We start from the raw sequence: 19711 nt of genomic DNA on the forward strand, positions 1-19711 counted from the left end.
AAACCTAATGAGACTTCCCCTTCTAAATTAAATTGTAATGCAGTAACAGATACACGAAAACAAGGTTAAATTATTCAAATTATATTTATTGAAGCAATCAATCAAAGCAGACATGTTTGTTTATCAAAAGCTGACTCGCTGTTCCTCAAACACAAACAAGACTTGTGGTAATCGTCCAGCTGGAAGATTCTCTCCATATTTAATGTCTGCTTTATGCAGATTTGCTAAGCTTTGTTATCTAATTCAAGGGCTGCCAGCTGAAGCTAATTAAATGTTTATTTCATTATCACAAGGGAATGTTTCTGCTGCACTAGAAAAAAAATAGCACACATGAAATGTAAATGCCTGCTGGTATAAACAAGAACATAGAGGAGATTTCAGGAGCATCACTGAAATTCGGCGCCATAAGCCGTATAAAAGTCTGCAAACGTGTTAACCACAGAACTCTGGAGCTGGATTTCACTTCATGATAACTTTTGGTTAAACCATTATGGCCGAATTGAAGAAGGGCTGCTTTAAGATAATGTATGTACATGTTGATTTTTACTGCCTACGAAGAAAATACCTACAATAAAAAGACACGTTTATCACACTAGCATATATAAAAAAAAACACAGAAAAGGAAGAAAAAAAACAGGAAAAGAAATCCAGTACATGATTTGACCTCAGAGCAAAACATCCAACTTTCAAAATTGTTACATAGAGAAGCCTGAATTATTCATTTGGATTGGGATTGGCATCCTGATACTGGGAGAGGTCAAAGGTGAGCACCTTGCTGATGACGCAGTCTCCTTGCTGTGAACAGACAGAAAATGTAATTTGTGGTTTTAGTCTAAGGTAACAGCAATTAACTCTGCTTAATGCAGTGCCTCTAAAATAATCATTCTGTGACAGTGGTCCCCAACCCCTGAGCCGCTGGCCGGTACCGGTCCATGGGACAGTTGGTACCGGGCCGCAGAGAGAGAACAAAATAAACAACTTATGATTTTTATCTGCTTTGTTTATAATATGATTCTACAGAAATTTTTATTTTGGAAAACTACTGGATTCTCCCAACCACATCCGACTCATTCTTAGCGTAATTCAAGTCGCTCGATCACATCTCAAAAGGCCATCGGCTACTGGCTAAAGTTGAAACCAGCTGCAGATATTTTACAAAGGATAAAGATAAAATTTACCCTCAAAAATTGAGGGAAACTGGAGGCTAAGAAAATATTGGATACTACTTCAGCCTCCTACAGGCCAGTCCGTGAGAATATTTTCTGATATCAAACTGGTCCGTGGCCTGAAAAAGGTTGGGGAGCACTGCTCTACGGCACTCATCTATTTGCATTAGTTATTTGAAAAGTAATGATAAAAAACCGCACCTCTGGATAGACACCAATGAGAGAATCTGCCTTAGTGTAGAACTCCTCCTTCAGAGAAATGACGATGGCCTGGAAGTTCTGCACAGACTGGTCTTTGATGTAATTTGCCACCTTTAAGGATAAAAAGAAATCCCAGCTTCAAGATGAGCAACAAGAATGAAAAGTTTCAAGAGAAACAACACTGAATAAGAAGCAGAAAGCAGTGAATCAAACATGAACAGACCTTGCCAATATTAGTGTTGTCCAGAGCGGCATCAATCTCATCCAGGACAAAGAAGGGGGCCGGTTTGTAGCTGCAGACACGAGGGAAGGACGTCCAAAAGGGGATTATTGTTTTACAAGAGGATGACACATGTTCTGTGTTTCTGGATTCTCAATTTCAATCACCTGTGAATAGCAAACAGCAGAGCCAGAGCAGCAACAGTCTTCTCTCCTCCAGACAAATTATCCATGGGTCTGAACCTTTTTCCTGGAGCCACACAGTTATAATTGATGCCGTCCAGATACGGTTCTTCTGGGTTTTCTGGGCCCAGGAAAGCCTACAGGGGAAGATTTAGGAAAAAACGTTGTTTTACAAGTATTTTTTACGAGTATAAGTATTGTACGAGTGGAATCATGTATTGCGTGCTCTAAGGAAACTTGCCTGGGCGCTGCTGTTGCGAGACAGTGCCTTGTAAATCTCATCAATGTTGGTGGCCACGGACTCAAAGCAAGTGTTAAAGCGATCGAACCTCTCCTTCTTGATTTGCTCAAAGGCCTGCTTAGCTTTCTTAGCCCTCTTACGAGCAGCTTCAAACTCTGAAGAAGAAACAACAAAATGAGTCAAATGTATCCCCTTTCCCATAAGTTATTTGACAACAGTCTAAAATCTGACAACTCCCTCTCACCATCACTGGTCTCCTGGAACTTGTCCCTGACACTCTCAAGCTTTTCCATGGCCTTCATGTTGGGAGCACTGATCCTCTGCAGGATGCTTTGCTGTTCATTCAGACGCTGCTGGAGTGTGTTTGTCTCCGCCTTGATCTCCTCTTCTGACAGAGCATCCTACGGGGTGCAAGGATGCGTGTTTATGTGAAATTTACAAAAAGAATCACCATAAACAAATAAATAAGATTTAATGTGCTGGCATGGAGAATGAGTGTCTTGGCTCCACACAGACACACTGTTTAGACGTTTTACCTTAAGGTCTTCAGACAGGCTGCTGTAATCGATCTCAATAAGAGCTTCTTTAGCCAGAACGCTGCTCGATGTCCTCTGACTGCTAGACTCGTCGGTCTGAGAGCTTCCCTGCAGCCGCAGAGCAAAAACAATGTTTTCCCGTCTCTTTCTCAAATCCAGTTAAAGTGACAGAATGAAGACCATGTCCGTGTACCTCTCCCTGGCTGATGTCATCCATAGTTCCTGAGCGAAGGGGCAACCTGATGTCCTGCATTTTGCAGGCCTGCAGCAGGTTGTGGCGGTCGCTGCGCTTCTGCTCCAGTTTGGTCTCGATGGCTGTCACCTCCTTTTGGAGCTGGGTCAACTCTCTGGAAACAAAAAGAAAAGGTTTGTGGTGCAATACAAAATAACATTCTCACACTGAGGAAATGCTAAATCTAGCTACAAACTTGTTAGCGCCTCCAAGTTTTTTGCGAATTTCTTCCATTTCATGGTTTTTATCGTTGACTTCAGATTTCTTGGTGAGGTGCTGGTTTTTCAGATCCTGTAGCTGAGCCATTGTCTCATCGATGATTTTCATGTGCCTGTGCTCCTCCTGAAAACAAATCACACAAAACAATTTCACATTTAAGTTCAAATGAATCTATTAGCAGAATAAATGACAATTTCAACTTTTTACTAAAGATTGCTACCTTCTTTAGTCGCTCTATTTCCGCTTCATCCTTCTTAACAGTCTGCTCCCACATCATGACCTTCTCTTGATCTTCCTTCAGCTGGTTCTTCTCATAGTCCACCTGGATGCCCAGCCGAGTTTTCTGGGTCTCAAACTCAAGACTGAAGAATAAAAGTGTCAGATTAAAAGAAGGAATCAGGACAGCTGATCATCCACAGAACTGACGGGACAACAGAACTCACCGTTTCTTGGCAATCTCATTCTGCCTCTTTACTTTCTCCTCCTCAAATTCTCTGATGTTCCTCACTCCAATCTCTTTGCAGAACTCAATAAACACCTCGTCTTCCACCTGAGAATCAAAGACAAAGAAGTCGGTGCTCTGCATGTTTCCAAAAGGATTTCTGAGTGAACTTCAGTCTCTTAGCCTTACCAGGTTCATCCGATCGCGGAGGTCTGTGATTTCACGCTCACGGGACTGGATTATCCTCTTAATGTCATTGATGCGAGGGCCGAAGTTTGCAAGCTCGCTCTCTAGCTTAGACTTTTCCTGCAGGACACACAAAAAAAAGAGAGTTTGATGCAACACCAATAGTAAACGTGCAAACAATGCAAACTTTATCACTACCAGAGTGTACCTGCATGTTGAGGGAGAGGTGTCGAGTTTTCGTCTGTTCCAGATCACTCTGAGAGTACTTCAGCCTCATCTGCAGCCCGTGAGCTTGAGACTGCACCTGTCGCAGCTCTGCCTCCTTCCTTTTTGCTTTCATTTGCTCCTACAGAAAGATGAGATCTAAAGTTTGACAAACTGAAGTCTGTGAGAACGTCCAACAGCTGTTCACAGCTGGATCAATACACCCAAAACACCCGGAATCAAACATAAAAACTTGCAGGACTAAAAGTTAACCTTAAGCTCTTCCGTAAGTTTTTCCTTTTTCTCTTTGAGTTTATCGACTGCCTTCTCATCCCAGCGTCTGGCCTTGGCTTTCAGGTCGCTCGCTCCTCCAGAGATGACTCCAGACTTCTGGAACAGAGTTCCATCCAGAGCGACGGTCTGGAAGGAGTAGACAAAAGGAGAAAAGCAGTCTTCACAAATGGATCCTCAGATGGACCAACTTTAGTTATTATTATAATTTATTATACTCAAAAGCAGATTTTAAAATGCCCAAGGATACCATAAAGAGTATGAACACGTACAACACACAATAAAATTCGGCACAAAACAAAGCAAAGACGGTGCAGATCAAATCACAGAGAGAAAACTGGAATGGGGGAGTTTGAGACTTCAACTTGAAGTAAAACTGAATCATGTTCTGGACTTCAAGATTTAAAGAGCAGAAGAACTGAAGGCTCTGAGGGGGGCAGAGGGAACAGTGAGGTGATGGAGGCGGAGTACCTGAGACAAACAGGAGGGAATGGAAATGAGGAGGAAATTCTAAAGGGTTTGGAAGAGTGGGATGTTGAGGAGTAGGATTTTATATTCTTTTCTTTGAAAAACTGGGAGCCAAAGCAGATGATGTCGAACAGATGAAGCAGTGAAAAGGAGGGTTTATTGTTGTGATATACATTACTGAGTTCTACACCAGCTGGAGTTTATGGAGAGATTTTTGGGGAAGATGGGGGACTTACAAAACTCACGATGGGAAGTAGCAAGGTTGAGACATTGATATTACATGTGTGGAAATAACCTGTCCGAGTGACGTTGCTCATGTGAGAATGGAAAGATAACGTAATGTCAAGAACAAAACTTCAACTAAACTTCACCCAAAGAGAAGGGAGAATGAAGAACCATCAGAATTCTGAGAAAAAACTTTGTTTTGGAGGAAATAGATGGGATTTCAATGAGCAAGAGCTCAGTTTTATCACTGTTTAGTGGTTTGAAGGTGTGAGATTGGCAGTTGGTAAGAAAGAGGGGTGGAAGTATGGAATTAGGTTTGGCAGACAGATAGAATTGAGAGTCATCGACAAACAGTGAACCTGAACATTAAACCTGTGGGAAAAATTCCATAGGCATAATCATTTCTTCTCATGTAAAGTACCTTGTGTCTGTAAGGGCCTCCGAAAGCGATTCTTCGTGCATCTTCTACATTATCACATACAAGAGCATTGCCACAGGCGTACTGGAGAGCTTTCTTGATGTGGGGCGGCTCGTAGCGAATCACATCAATCACCAGCTTTGCCCCTCGCAGTTCTCTGAGTTTTTCATCTGTCGGTTTCACCTTTAACAAAAATATAGCATTGAAAACCCAAATGAATGTATATTTGTTGTTCATCAATATTGATATGGACAAAAAACTTCAAATCATTTATCTTTCATCTGTGTCATCACTTTCACCTCGAGGTAGTCGAGAGGAAGGAAGGTCTCAGGCTCTCCTCTCTGCTCCTTGATGTACTGAATACAGTCTCTGCCCGTCTTCTCAGAGTCAACAATGATGGCATCCATGTTTTTGCCCAACACTTTGGTGACAGCAATCTGATACTTCTTCTGAGTGGGCTGACACAGGTCAATCAGACGGCCGTACTAAAACAAGAAAAGGTCCAAGAATGACTTCATAGTAAATCCTGTTCATTTGTATATCCCTGTATTAAGTCTGTATAAGTCATTACAGAATTAGTAATGCTTTTAAAGCTTGCTTACCACAGAGCCAGGATACAGCCGTTTGATACTCTCCATGATCTCGGCTTTGCGCTGCTGTCGACTGTTCTCCTGCCTGTCGATTCTGGCGTCTCCCAGCTGCTCCATAACCTACAGCAAAACCAATAATGAAAAGAAGCATAGAAGAACTCTGCACAGCTGATGATTTAGTTTGCTGGTATTACAATAAAATGAAAACTGGCCAGCATGGATTATCTGCAGTGTAAAAGGAAGTTGCTAGCATCCACATTTTAAAGAATCGTCATCGTTGGAAATATATTGAGTCTACCTTAATGTAGGGATAAAAAAATGCAACACCAACAACTCCATGTGGTAAGATAACAGATCGATGCCCCCCACCCCCTACCTGGTTAAGCTCCATGTTGATCTCATCAATTCTTCTCTTGGCCATCTCCACCTCCTCGGTCAGTTCTTCCTCCATGCGCTTCTGTTCATCAAGTGACTGCCTGAAAAGAACAAAAAACAGATTAATAGAATAAAAATCTACAATAATTCCAGAGCATTTGAAAAAATAAATACATCTAAAAGATAAACATACCTGCTGGTGGCAATATAATCTTCTAATTTCTCGATACGCTTCTGGTTTTCCTCAATTTCCCGGATTTTCTGTTTGATTTTGGCCTGAGAACAAACATGATAAATATTGGTTCTGATCTTTGCACAGAACTTTTGATTGAGTTTATCCTTTTTACCTCTGTTTCCACTTTCTTCCTCTCCTCCAAGTCAAGGCGGTCCTGGTCAGCTTTTTGGTCGCGATTAAACTTTTCCAGCTCTTGAGCCAAAGTTGCAGCTCGCTTACTGGCCTCCTCCTTCAGGCGATGGTACTGCTTAACCTGATGGAGGAGAGAAAAAAAACACTCATACAAGCTCATAGCAAACTTCCAGCCTAGTGTAATAATAGTTTGTTCATTCAAATTTTCAAGAAAGCTATTATGTCTGTACGAGTTAGAAGCTAAAGAAATAAAAATGTATTATGTTTTAACTGAGCAACATGAAATGACATTTGCATTTTTTAAACACTTTAAATTAGAATTAAGGAATCTTGAAAACCTTTATCAAAAAGTCACACCTGATTTTCCTCAAGAGTGAGGTCCTGGCCCTGGCTCTGCGCCTCTTCCTCCATCCTCTCCTCAAAATCTTGTTTTGCTATTTCCACCGCCCTCATCTCTTTGTCTAATTCATCCATGTCTGCTTTGCGCTTCTTGTACATTTTCTGTGCGTTCTGGAGCGATTTTCGCGCCGCCTCGAGCTTCTTGATCTTGTGAGCAGTGTTCTCCTTGGCCTTGATGTACTGAGGCCGCTTCTGGTTCAGCTCAGAATCCTTCTCTCTGCGAGCGAAATGATATGATTAGCATTTCATTAAGAATTTAACCCCAGATAATTGATGTAGAAACACCAGGAGCTAACTGACTTGATTTCTTTCTCGATGGTCTGCTGCTCCCTCATCATTCTGCCCAGCTCCTTTTTCTTGTCTTTCAACTCTTCCTCCACATGGTCCATCTTCTTCCGGTCCTTGTCAATCTCCTTGTTCCGCTGGCCCAACTCTTTGTTGAGCTTTTCAATCTCAGTTTCATTGTGGTAGAGCTTGAAGAGCTGGAGCTGAACACTGGCCCTGGCAACTTCATCCTTAAGACGCTGGTAACGCTCAGCCTTAAAGAGAGATCAAAAGACACAAACTACATGATCACAACAAAACTTTCATGAGTTTTGTCCATCATCACTGCGTCCATCTTTTATAGGTCACTTTAGTTTAAAATGTCTTCTGTAAATAGAATCCACATATTAAAAATGATTACATGAAATAATATACGCTGTTTGGATTTATTTGGTTTACACCATATCTTATAATTAACAAACTATGCTGCCATAAAAGCAATTTAGCTTTTTTGTTTTAGTGAGTATTTCACAAATTAAAGTTCCAGATTGGAGTTCAACTTTCTCCATAGAACAGTAATAACAGGTACAAACCAAAGGCATGACATGTGTTATAATCTTACACAGTTTTCCGGGCAAACAAAATAAAAATGCTTTTCAATTCCTTTAAAAAAAAGGTTTTCAAGAAAAATGTGTACACATTATTTTATCGTCACAGAGACATACCTCCTCCTTCTCTTGCTTGGCTTCTTTGCGTTCTGCGGCGATGTTTTTTTTCCGATGATAATTGAACTGTGTGTCTTCTTCTGCCTTCACCATTTCTTTCTTCCTTCGATCATACTCCTGGGCCAGCTCTCCTGAGCGGGAGATTTCCTCAAACAGGGCTGTGCGCTCTTTGGGGTTCTTCATGGCAATAGACTCTACCGCTCCCTTTTAGTAAAAAGAAGAAATAAATTAAATGCCAAACCAATTTAATCCAAAATTGTTTTAAGAGAAGAAAAATAAAATTCACAGGATTCACATCAGTGGATGTGTTTAAAAAAAAAATACCGTAATGGAGCAGACAACCGTCAGTACAAACACTGTCTCATCAGTCAACAGTCATAGAAAGGGCATGCTATGCATTTGGTCTCACCTGGAAAACCAGGAAGTTCCGGGCCTTGATCAAAATGCCAAGTTTTTCCAGCTCTTCGCTATAATCTGGCAGACCCACAACTTTGCTGTTGATCCGATACTCAGAAGAAGAACCTGCAACAAAACCCCAAATGTAGTCACGTAAAAAAGAAATTCTAAATTCAAATAAATCTTTTTTTTTTTATTCCTTGTTGAATCATAATAAAATATTTCAAAGAAAGGCAATATGATTGTTTAGAATCAGATTTTTCCGTCAAAAACCAGTAGATGAACACATGCGAAGTTAAATAAAAAATAAAAACTTTTTCTGTGTCAAGTGACAAGTAAATGTATTTTTGCAAAAATTCTAATATCCCAGTTATGCTCAGCTAAAAGCAGACAGACAAAGACAAAAGGGCTGATATTACACAACAGCAAAACAGTATTGAACTTATTATTTGTGATTTACTTGCAAAGATAATGTTTTGCTTATTAAAATCCCCACACAAATGTGAATAGGTGAGCATTTGAAAGAATTAATGTGTTAATAATACTATTCTTTTCTTCTTCTTTTTTTTTTTTTTACCTATGATAACTCTCGTGAAGGTGCGTTCCTCGCCATTATCTTCTTGGTAAACCATGCTGACAAAGGCTCTGTTTGCAGCTGGTTTTCCTACAGGCGCTCCATGGATTAGATCCTTCAGAGTCTTCACACGCAGATTACTGGTTTTTTCTGCCAACACAAAGCTGATGGCATCCATAAGGTTGGATTTTCCTTTGGGAAAAGCATACAGACAATCTAGTTAGAGAAGTTGTAATAAAATGTAGTTTTACAGAAATACACAACTTTTAGAAATACAGATAATCAATTTTCTCTTGTGTTTTCACATAAACTAGGGTATCAAAAGACGTGTACTTTGAGTAAAATATAAAGAGAAACAGATACGCAACAGTATTTTTGATGGTATGACATTAATTTGTAATGTATGTTGTAATTTAGTAATTCATTTACTCTCGTGGTTAAAAAATATCAATTCAAAAAAATCAAAATATTGCAAATAAGAAAACTCTACAGAATCAGTTGTGGGAAATTGGTAATTATTTTATAATAACCCAAATCTTGTGGGCTTTAAGATAGGACCAATAAGTGCAAATGAAAGTGTAGGAATGGTCTGAACATGCACTCTCTTCGCAAAAGCTGCTTGGTAACACAAAATAAAATTTAGGGTTAGATCACCGTCATAATAACAGCAATATATATTTTTTCTCCGTTAGCAGCAGCGACTTGAACTGTTGGGCATAACTTACCCGATCCATTGGGTCCGATTATGGCAGTAAATTTATGAAACGGTCCAATAATCTGCCTTCCTTTATATGATTTAAAATTTTCGATCTCAATGAGTTTTAAATAACCCATTTTTCTTTATTTGTGCAGCAGACTGGGAAAACAGCTGCACGGTCAATGTTAGCTTAGCGAAGAAAAAATGCTAGTAAGCTAATGCTACAGACTCATGCGTTCGCAAATGAAAAAGTAGTTGCTTTAGGTCGATGGCTAGCAGTAGAAATTTACATTATGAGAAGTACGTTTACGTAAACAAAATCATATAGATAAAATCTTTATCAAATAAACTCGGTGCATTAGTGAAAACAAAGCGCCATTTTACAATCTCGCAGGAAGATACTAAATCGCGCGAAATGCCTAATCTCGTGCGTTCTCGCGACGCATCGACATAACTGGGATTTGTAGTCATATACATATACGCCTTGTACCTTGTAAATTTTAACATTTTTTTTCACAATTAAATACATAAATTTTGGTTAAGAAATGATTTTAAATATTTTTCGTTTTCACGATTTTTAACATCAGCAGTAATTATTTTTTGTCCATTTCTCTTGGAGAAAAAAAACTACAAGACGTTTCCTTGGTTACCAATGCTCCCCCTCCAAACACTGCTTGTTGGATTTGAACACTGAGATTAGCTGTTGTTGCGCGGCCTATTTATGAGGTGAGTATTGTCTTGTTTTTAGTTTTTTTTCGTTTTTCCCAGAGCAATATAACACTGAAAATTACTACTGTTAATATTTTCAAATAGTTTATGAGGTATTGTTTTGTATTTTTTCTTTTCCCAAGAGCAACCTTACTCTGAAAACAACTACTGTTAGTATTTAGATAGTTTTCTTTCATCATTTTATGTATATCTAACAAACTACTCTCTCGGAATTATAAACAGCATGACCTTTCATCATTTAATTAAATAGTGGAAAGCACCATTCTGTTTTTTCTTTCATAAACCAATATATGTAATTCCTTCTCACCAGGATTTGAGACAGTTTAGAAACCAAACATGTTCAAAGGTGACGCCCGACAAGACCAGTCTCTGACAAAAGCTGTGGAAGGCCGAAGATCTGCTGAGGCAGCCCGCAAAGCTCGCATCTTCAACACTCGACTACGTGTGATGGGCCTTGACTTAGATGCTCTGAACCAACAAGTTAAAGAGAAACTGCAACAAGAAAACTTGGAAAAACTACAGAGCAATGCTCTCGGTAAAGAAACGTGATTACACTATTAAGAAATTAGGAACTTTATCTAGTAAAGCAATAATCTTTTTGTTCTATGTCGTAATACCATCTAATTTCAACTCTTGATAAACAAATGCAATTAATGTACTTTGTTACAATTCGTCTAAAAATCAATGAATATGCAATAGGATGGACCTGCTATGACCATGTGATTTACTTGCTTGTATTTCAAATGATGGGAAGACAGCTTCTGTCTCTAAAATAGCGGATGTCAGCAGAATGATCTCTTTTCCTTTCTACAAATGTTTTTTTTTTTTTTTTTTTTTTTTTTTTGCATTGTAGAAACACTGAAAAAAAGTCAGGATGAAGCACTACTACAACAAGACAACAATGAAAAAGAAAAACGACGAGCTTTGCAAAAGGACCTTACTCATTACTGGGCCACTCAGCAGCGATTAGACACACAAAATGCTGGTTTACAGAATGGCCTGAAGGGGGCGTTTGACATCACCACTCCGGAGGCCAAACTGGGACCTGCCAGTATGCAGAGATTCCAGGTAGGTTTACTGAGTGAGGTGGAATGGTTGTTTGCTTAGAAACCAGAGACAGTAAAGGGATGTGAATGTTTAAGTAGGTCACAATGTTCCTCGTAAATCATTGTGTTCAACACACAGGGGGAAGATGCTAATTGGAAACAAATGAGGAGAGAACAAATACGAATGACAGAAAGAGCTTTAAAAGGACAGATGGATGAAAATATAAGAAGACAGGAGAGAGAAAATCACAAAGGTACAAAGACATTAAACATAAAACACAGTTAAAAAAACTTCAAAACAGTGAGCTTACACAATGTGAATCACACCTGCTATAAATCAAACTCATGCTTTATGCTTACTTGCACAAACAATAACACATTCTCATGCACCGCTGGTTTTCTCAAAGACATTGATGGATGTTCATCCCAAAAACTATATTGTAGATGTGAATGTGTCCTTGAAGATCTTTGTACAATCAAAAACTACAAAGGAATTTTCCATAACTGTATATACATGTGCAACAGATATGTTGGAGAAGCAAGAGCTGTTGCATCAAAACCAAGAGCAGCTTCACAAGGCTGCAATGGAGGAGGAGCGTCGGAAGGCTGCCCGCATTGCACTCCACAGCTTTAATCAAGCTCAGGTACAGAATACACAGACAGACGTGTGCATGCCCATGAAGGAACCATTGACATGAATGCTTGATGCAAAATCCAGCGGGGGTTTGAGCTCTGATAAAGAGATCTCAGTGGGATATTAAAATTGAAAGAACAATCTGAAAGTGTTAAGTGATGCATGTACACACTTTACACATGATGGAAGCAGTCATATCATTTAGTAGCAAGCATCATGGATGGCTTAACCACTCTGATGTATGCATGGAAACTGTCTGTTTTGAAAAGCCCCTATTTAACTCTTCCCTCATTTTCCTGAGCCCACTTGTCTAAATTCCCCATTGGGATAGATCATTGTAAATCTTTCAGGTCACGGTACTTTTTTCACGACAGTGTGTGATTTCCCTAATAAGCGCCTGAAGTGCAAGAAAACACAATTGGCAGAGTGACTCTCTCTGGGGGCCATACAGCATATGGTTGAGTCTTGGCTCTTTGTGAGAAGTAACTACATTCTCGAGTTTATAAGACTCCTGCTGTTTCCATCATTGAGAGCATAATCACTGAACCCTCCCTGGGTGGGTGGTAAGGCCTCACCATATGCTGCTCCCACAGGCTGCAGAGCGTGCAGAGAGCCTTAAAGAGCAACACAGGCGAGAGGAAACAGAGAACCTTGCAGAGATGTGGCATACAATGACATCTGACATGTTGACAGAGTGTGCAGATGCAGGAGAAAGAGATGTGGGAGGAGGTAAGCCACCACAGATTCTGCCAGACAGGTGGAAGGGGATTCGCCCGGAGCAGCTGCGCTCCTTTCAAAGGGATAGAGAACAACAGTGCCAACAGAAACAGGTACACGAACCAGTTCTACAAATGCTTTAACTGTTCTTCTATATCTTTATTTAGGATGTTTTTTTCTCCTTCATTTTATGAGTTTACTTTTCCATAGAGGGTGCATGCAGACTATCTAAAAGTTCAATTTTCATGTGGTTTCCGATGATGCAAGTGTTGACTTCTCCAAATAGGTTTGATTGTGTTCACAATGGTCCCAATCTAATGAATACTCTAAAAGAATTCTGATGGCCATAAATCTTTCTAGATTAAACATCTATCAAAATTGGTTGAAAACATTTGGACTACGGTTGAAGTCCTGGAGTGGCCTTCCACAGCACAGACCTCAATCCTCATGAGAGTATGTGGCAAACCATTCTAACTTAATGAGCAGAATCTAATTGACAATGAAAAATGGACCAACATCTTTAAATTGACCTGTAGCAGCCAAGACATCTGCTACACAAGCAAATTAACAATGAGTGATGATAAAAAGCTGTTTCCTTTAGTAAGTAAGAGAGAGTTAGAAAGTCAGAGGGTTAAAATATTAATAAAAATATTATTTTAGTTCAGTGCATCAAATGCCTTTATAAAGCTAAAAGAGATTTTGTTGTCTTTTCTTTTTGGAATTACCGTAAATCAACTATACATGTTTATGATTGACCTAATTTAATAAAAAAAAAACAATTTTTTGATTAAGTGAAGGAAAAAATGTATTAGGACCTTAAATATATATTGTCCAAACAATGCATGAGTACATGCCAATATGTAAATCTGTAATACTTTAATTCAATTTTTAATCGAAACAGTTTAAGTCTCCTCGTGTACCAGTTAGGTGTATTATTTCTGACATTTAGAGGCAATGTGACGCTGGAAAGATTCAGGATGCAGCTTGGAATCTGGAGCAGCTGACGTTGTCTAGGAAAGCAGAGGAAGAGGAGAGAAGAAAAGCTGAGAAGATGAGAGAACTGAGAATTCAAATGGACCAGTACAACATGCAGCTGGCCAGGGAGCAAAGCGCACAGTAAGCACTGCAAATTCACACTAGTATACCATAATATTCCCTTACTTTTCTTTTTTTTAGATGATGGAACATTTTATACAAGGAATTTTATATTCTTGTGTGTAAATTGATGTTTTTCCTCCAGCCAGGAGTACCTGAACAAGAAACTTTACACCAATAAACCAACCAAAGACTACTTTTACCAGTTCAACACCAGCTCTCGCTGATCAACGCAGACTTCTGGCATTGATATTCTGTTATCTTCAAATGATTAAATTTTTACAACAAATATTTATAATTTCAAATTTACTTTACATTTTTGTGACTGTTTTTTCTAACAGAAAGAATGAATTAATGCAACAAATCATTTCAGGTATTTTTATTTGTCATATTTGCAGTTACATTGGCAGATCCATAAAGCAGTTACAGTTTTACTGGTCCCATCTGTGGTGCCCACAAACAACCAGGAAACATACAGACATCACCTCAATGTCAATTGTTCTCCACAAAAGAGGCACCCGTCCTAGTGAAACACACACTCCCTAGATTTCAGTGTCTCCTAAAGTTTTTCTCTCGTCTGGCATTATCGTCAAATCTGACTGCGTTTGAAATCTAGAGAAGCTTTTTTTTTTTAAATAAAGCAATTCATTTTAACACTTTTTTTTATAAAAAAGAACAAAGAAGAGCAACAAAAAGTGGAAAAGCAAAGCTTGAAGGAGGGGGCACTCGGTTTCCTTTTGAAACACATAAATCAGGATGAGCTGCAGTCCAGTAAGTATCTGTGCAAGGATGCCTATTGATCATGGAAAACTAACATTTGCTCTTAACACCAACAAAGGCAGATGTTTACAGGCAGAGTTCTGTGTTACGATATTGGCATGTTGTCTCTGTCCTCACTCCTGACTGAAAATTGATTTCTTTTAAGATTTGTCCTGAGTTCAACTTCATGGAGCGAATGGATGTTTCTTCCAGCAACGTTTGGCCAACAGGAAGGCTTTGATTAAACAAGGAGTGACTTCCTGCACACACAAGCAGCACAGATATTCACTGAACTGAAGCTCTTTGATGAATTACTATGTGCATGAAGACAAACCTAACTTTTAGTGTGATGTGTCTACTTTCACTAAATGACACTAGGAACAAGTTTTTTGATTATCAAATTTTGATATGTTTTCAAACATCTACAGAACAATGTGGAGCTTTTTTTTTCATTTTGTTTAATATCTATTTTTCTACACCCAAATCTGACTGTATCAGTCATCAAAAACGCAAAAATCATAAAGTGTGAGTAACTAAAAGAAGGAATTCAAACTTGACGTTTTTAAAAAGTAAGTTGGAAAATTGAAACCTGCACATTTTAACATTTTTCTATCAAACATTGTTCTTTAAGGGTTATTTACATTCTGTTGGGGTGGGAGGGAACTTTCTTCCCCAGAAACTTCTTACTCAGATTAAAAGCATGTTAACACAACGTCTAAACTTGCCCTGAAAAGAATACATTCTCTTGTATAAATACCAACAGTTTGCCTTTATCACACATTAACTGGCAGCCATCTGCTCACCAATGTCCAGCTTGCATTGATAAAAGTCGAAAAATAAAACTTGAGAGTGTTTGACCACAAGACTGCACTCTCTCTTACCTGTAATAAATACTGATTCTTGATTCAACAGGGAAATGTGAGATGGAAAGGTACAAAAAGAATGTGCTTTAATACAATGTAAAAAGAGACAAAGACAGATACAGAGCAATACAAATAGGTCTCGGCACAAAAACGACAGTTTCATTCCAGTAAATGACGTTTCACTTGAGGAGGGAAGGCGAGATTGTTATGTTAGTTTTATGCAGACCCAGCAGCCACACGAACTTAGAGAGAGCATGTAAATAGCTATAGTTCTGTAATATGACTGAATAGATGGATGCAGCTATATACACCAGGTGCTACTCCTTATTTTCAGAGCAAGTTCCACTGAAAGGCGGCTTCAGTTGATTTAAGTGAAATCGTTGATTTATGGGATATGTGTTACTCTGCATCTCTTCCATGACCACATCTAAAACCCCTGATACTTCTAGATGCACAACATTCTGTCTAAAGGTTTTTCCTTGTGTTGTTTGCATGGAGAAAGAAAGAGAACAGTATAAATGCTAATCTTAAACTGTATTTGACTGCACAAGATAACAAAAGTAGGGGGGGGCGGTCAGTATTCTGTCACACAGTCCACTATCTTGGACACTGCTTTGGTTAGTAAAGTCCAATCAGTCAAATGACCGCCAGAGCTTCTGAATTGTCAGCATATGATTGTGTATTGGAAATCAAAAACATGAAAAGTCTAAGAGGGGCATGATGGTATGGGCACATATGTGTTGACATGTTTTGGCCTGATGGCTTGGACTGGAGTTAGTCAGGGATGGTGACTAAGTTGGACACACCATTGGTGGCAGAAGAGACGGGAACAGGGTTGAAGGTGGAGTTCTGTGGCAGACTGTGGAAACCCTCTTGAGCACTTGGACGACTGATCTCACTGATCAGAGACTCATCCAGGTTGAGATCAGAGGTGACGACACTGCTGCCGTTAAAGTCCAGGTTGTTGTCGCTGCACAGCTTGCTGTCATCACACAGGGATGGCTGACTGGCTGTCTGCTTCTCCTCAAGATCACTGCAGCAACGGGGAGCACAATGACAATGTTCAGCATTAAAAAAAAGACAAAAAAAAGAAAAGTAAAATATGACAAGTTGATTTTAAAACTGCTACAAACAAAGGTCAGTACGAACTAAGCTGAAATCACAGACAACAAGGACTATAATCATAAACAGTTTAAAGGGATTTTCACTATGTTATTTTGAGGTATAAATGTATCATGTTGGGCTTTTACTGTTATTTTATGATAGACAATAGACATTTGATAGAGCTTTAATGGACTGCTGTACAGTCATCAAGTAGATGGGGTTGTAGTCTGATGGACCTCCACACACTTTTTTCATGAGCTCCTCTTGTGTTTTCTTTGCATTTCCAATATACGTTTTTATTCATAGTGGTTTTGCTTTCAATTCAAAAGTTAAAAAAAATAACGGTAATAACTAAAAAAAATTGGGAAAACACCTCACTGCATACCTTTCAAGAGATCTGCAAAGACGCAGGCATCAGAGAAAGAAAAGGGGAAATGAATGGAACACAAAGGGTTAGGAAAACCAAACAGCACTGAAGGAACTGGGGTTGTTTCAGGATTTTGAACATTTAACTCAAATATAGTGCACATTTCAGCAGACAAACCTGTACTCTCCAAAGGTTTCATCTTTCATCGGTCGAGCTTCTGAGTCCATCGGTCCATCTTCTTTATCTTTCACTGGAAATAGAGAAAGAAATGTAATTAAAATACATTTGTTTCTGTTTTAGAATGTGAAATGAATATATAGAAATGTAATTCTGTCATAAAACATGATTTCATTATACAGAGTATTTAAATTCTTTCTATCCTTTGGAGGGATCCTATGGTGACGTTCTCTGTGATCATGATTGGAGGGGGTGCTGATGTGGATTACTGACTGTATACGAGAAGTGGACCGAGTAACCCCTCCTCCTCGGGTTCCAAATAGAAAGTACGCGTTGGTGCTAAAAACCAAAATCCCTAGACTTCTTTTGATACCTTTTTTTTTACATGTTCTTGCTAATCCTATTTTTTTTGTTCAATGTTCAAAACATTTGATCGACAAATTCTCCTGATCTCACTTTCAAGTGGAAGGGGCATGGAGTTCAAATAAGCTCACTAGTTACTGGTTACTCAGGAGTGGTTTCAATATTTCACTTTTTTTTTGGGGGGGGGGGGGGGGGGGGGGTCTGGGGGTCTGGGGGTTAATTGCATTGTGTGTGCTTCCTAATTCATAATTGTTTTCTTTTTTGTTAAAGATTTTGTTTTTCAGTTTTGAAAGATGTTCTCATTCTGTGAAGGACTTTGTGTTTCTTGCTAATCTTATTTTAATCTTATTTTAATAATGTCAATAAGGTATTAGAAGTGGATTATAAACAAAGTTTGATTTGAATTGATGCTTTTATTTAAATTATTTTGAACCCATAGTGCAATAGCTGTAGGCCTAATTTTAATAAAATCACTTTTTTGCTAAAGCACCAAAAGCACATAATGCGCATTATTGAATTAAAGAACAATTATTGAAATGAACCTTTGGTCGTTTTCTACCCAAATCTGGGTGTATTATGGCTAAGAAATGATTTAAAATAAGGGTTTGATGATTCCCAAACCTTTCTTAAAGTTGAACTTTACTTGCCTGAGTACTTTCCTCCCTTACTCCTCTTGATGAAGCAGAGGATGAGCAGGATCAGCAGCAGCAGCACGGCGGCGCTCACAACACTGATGAACCAGCCCTGTGTTGCAAAGCTTTGCTGCATTGCTGCTACTCATTCAAAAAAAAGATTGAAATGAGAGAGTAAAAAAAGAAAACTACTTTAAAATAAATAATAAAAGAACTATATTTTTAAAAGCAGAGGGCACAGGTTAAAAGAATGTGCTGGAGAGCACGGCAGATTGAGTTTGAAGCATTTTGACAGAATAGCATGACAACAGGGAACCGACGAGATATGCTAAAAAAAAATACAGCAAACTTATGTTTATAAGTAATAGAGCACTTTATATGGATAGCCATGCTCTCTTCTCTGAAAAATCTTTCAAAGCACCTCACAGGGAGCAGGAAAAAACAGCACGTGTCCTTCCTTCTCTGTGTGAGGAATCTAGCTTTATATTTAGACATGGTGAACCCAGAGGAGAGAGCAGGAGGGAAGAGAATGAAGGATGCTGGAGAGGTACCTTTTTTTTCAGTGTTAACATCAGTTTTGAAGAATGCATTTTTTTGGTAGATGAAGTGTAGCTGATAATTAGAGCCAGGGGTCAGTCCCTGGAGCTGGTAGAAAAACTGAGAGGAGTTCAGCTTTTCTGTCTTCCTCCATTCACTCTCATCTGAATAAGAAAAATAAATTAGTCATAAAATTAATACCAGAAACGTTTTGCAAAGGTGTTGAATGCGTAAATATTTACTGTCATCGCGGTAGTGTATCTGGAAATCAGTATGCCGGTGTTTCCTCTTGACCGCCCAGCTGATATTAACCAAGTTTTCCCCCACAGACAGTGTGATATTCATAGGTAGGGCTGTGAATATTAATGTTTAAGAAATTAAAAAAACAATTTTAGCAATACGTTCAGGTGGGTTCAAAATTAATGAGAATGACAAGCATAAATGATATCACCATCTGACTTGGTGGCACCCGTCTTCATGATTGGCTTTCCATTTCCAACAGCTGTACGCCCACTCAGGTAGAAGCGGTAGCTGCTGTGAGGATCCAGACCTTTCAGCGTGTGATGAGTGATCTTAGGGTTATCTATTGTTTTCTCTTTTATGAGGCTATCATCGTTCTCGGTTACTGATGAAAAAAAGAAAATCAAAAATCATTCACCACGTCAATGAGTTTCATAAACAGGAAGTTGAATTTGCACAATGTAACTGATTTAAAATTGAAACAAATGATCTTCATCCCAGTGCAGAACTCCCCTGATTTAAATGAGTTACAAAGGGACAGACCGGGATGAAAATAAGGAGCTTACTCTGTTGGTACTGCAGCACATATCCGGTGAGATTTCCATTAGGATGGACAGGAGGTTTCCATTCCATGGTCATTTCTGTCTCTGATGGGCTGCGAAGACTCAGGAACGCTGGAGGACCAGGTACTATTGCCATATAAGAACAAAAAATGGAAATTGCACTCACATGAGAAAGGATTTATGCCAATAACTATAGTATTAGCCAAGCAGAAAGAAAAAGAGATAGGTTTACTCTAATACATTTACTTAAGTAAATTTTCAGTAGTT

General features: G+C 38.9%; 3 protein-coding genes across 4 annotated transcripts in view; 1 reads left to right on the plus strand and 2 right to left on the minus strand.

Moving 5' to 3' along the window:
• Positions 1–65: 65 nt before the first annotated feature.
• Positions 66–10111, minus strand: LOC100049244 (structural maintenance of chromosomes protein 1A). Its single transcript, XM_004070438.4, has 26 exons — positions 9647–10111; positions 8925–9113; positions 8361–8473; positions 7952–8155; positions 7263–7501; positions 6921–7179; positions 6544–6684; positions 6390–6472; positions 6198–6297; positions 5834–5941; positions 5531–5716; positions 5235–5414; positions 4103–4249; positions 3834–3971; positions 3629–3745; positions 3441–3547; positions 3218–3359; positions 2975–3120; positions 2740–2893; positions 2547–2654; positions 2255–2411; positions 2011–2165; positions 1755–1906; positions 1591–1660; positions 1368–1478; positions 66–795 (listed from the first exon to the last, which is right to left on the minus strand). The coding sequence occupies exons 1-26, from the start codon at positions 9753–9755 to the stop codon at positions 715–717; spliced, it is 3696 nt and encodes a 1231-aa protein (XP_004070486.1). The 5' UTR covers positions 9756–10111; the 3' UTR covers positions 66–714.
• ribc1 (RIB43A domain with coiled-coils 1) lies at positions 10061–14503 on the plus strand. The gene is made up of 8 exons (XM_004070437.5): positions 10061–10344; positions 10658–10882; positions 11201–11415; positions 11533–11647; positions 11919–12037; positions 12621–12857; positions 13694–13860; positions 13985–14503. Exons 2-8 carry the CDS (start codon positions 10684–10686, stop codon positions 14064–14066), a joined length of 1134 nt encoding a protein of 377 aa, XP_004070485.1. The 5' UTR covers positions 10061–10344; positions 10658–10683; the 3' UTR covers positions 14067–14503.
• Positions 14204–19711, minus strand: part of l1cama (L1 cell adhesion molecule, paralog a) — a 48613-nt gene continuing 43105 nt past the window's right edge. Inside the window, exons 22-29 of one of the 2 annotated variants that reach the window (XM_011477073.4) lie at positions 19448–19570; positions 19093–19266; positions 18884–18994; positions 18656–18805; positions 18120–18245; positions 17110–17182; positions 16951–16962; positions 14204–16494 (exon numbers count right to left, since the gene is read on the minus strand). In XM_011477073.4, the coding sequence (XP_011475375.1) occupies positions 16236–16494; positions 16951–16962; positions 17110–17182; positions 18120–18245; positions 18656–18805; positions 18884–18994; positions 19093–19266; positions 19448–19570 (1028 nt within the window). In that variant the 3' untranslated portion in view covers positions 14204–16235. The remainder of the gene's footprint in view (positions 16495–16950; positions 16963–17109; positions 17183–18119; positions 18246–18655; positions 18806–18883; positions 18995–19092; positions 19267–19447; positions 19571–19711) is intronic. The other variant, XM_078950641.1, reaches the window with a different exon arrangement.

The sequence above is a fragment of the Oryzias latipes genome, chromosome 7, assembly GCF_053564925.1.
Source record: "Oryzias latipes strain Hd-rR chromosome 7, Olatipes_Hd-rR_3.1".
NCBI classification, from domain to species: domain Eukaryota; kingdom Metazoa; phylum Chordata; class Actinopteri; order Beloniformes; family Adrianichthyidae; genus Oryzias; species Oryzias latipes.

Excerpts from the sequence above, each read along its gene's own strand:
- LOC100049244 (XM_004070438.4), bottom strand. The coding sequence starts at position 9,755 with ATGGGTTATTTAAAACTCATTGAGATCGAAAATTTTAAATCATATAAA. Across the intron at positions 3,972-4,102 it reads AACTTACGGAAGAGCTTAAG|GAGCAAATGAAAGCAAAAAG; the intron begins GTTAACTTTTAG and ends ATCTTTCTGTAG. Across the intron at positions 3,121-3,217 it reads AAATAGAGCGACTAAAGAAG|GAGGAGCACAGGCACATGAA; the intron begins GTAGCAATCTTT and ends ATTTGTTTTCAG.
- ribc1 (XM_004070437.5), top strand. The coding sequence starts at position 10,684 with ATGTTCAAAGGTGACGCCCGACAAGACCAGTCTCTGACAAAAGCTGTG. Across the intron at positions 10,883-11,200 it reads ACTACAGAGCAATGCTCTCG|AAACACTGAAAAAAAGTCAG; the intron begins GTAAAGAAACGT and ends TTTGCATTGTAG. Across the intron at positions 11,416-11,532 it reads CCAGTATGCAGAGATTCCAG|GGGGAAGATGCTAATTGGAA; the intron begins GTAGGTTTACTG and ends TTCAACACACAG.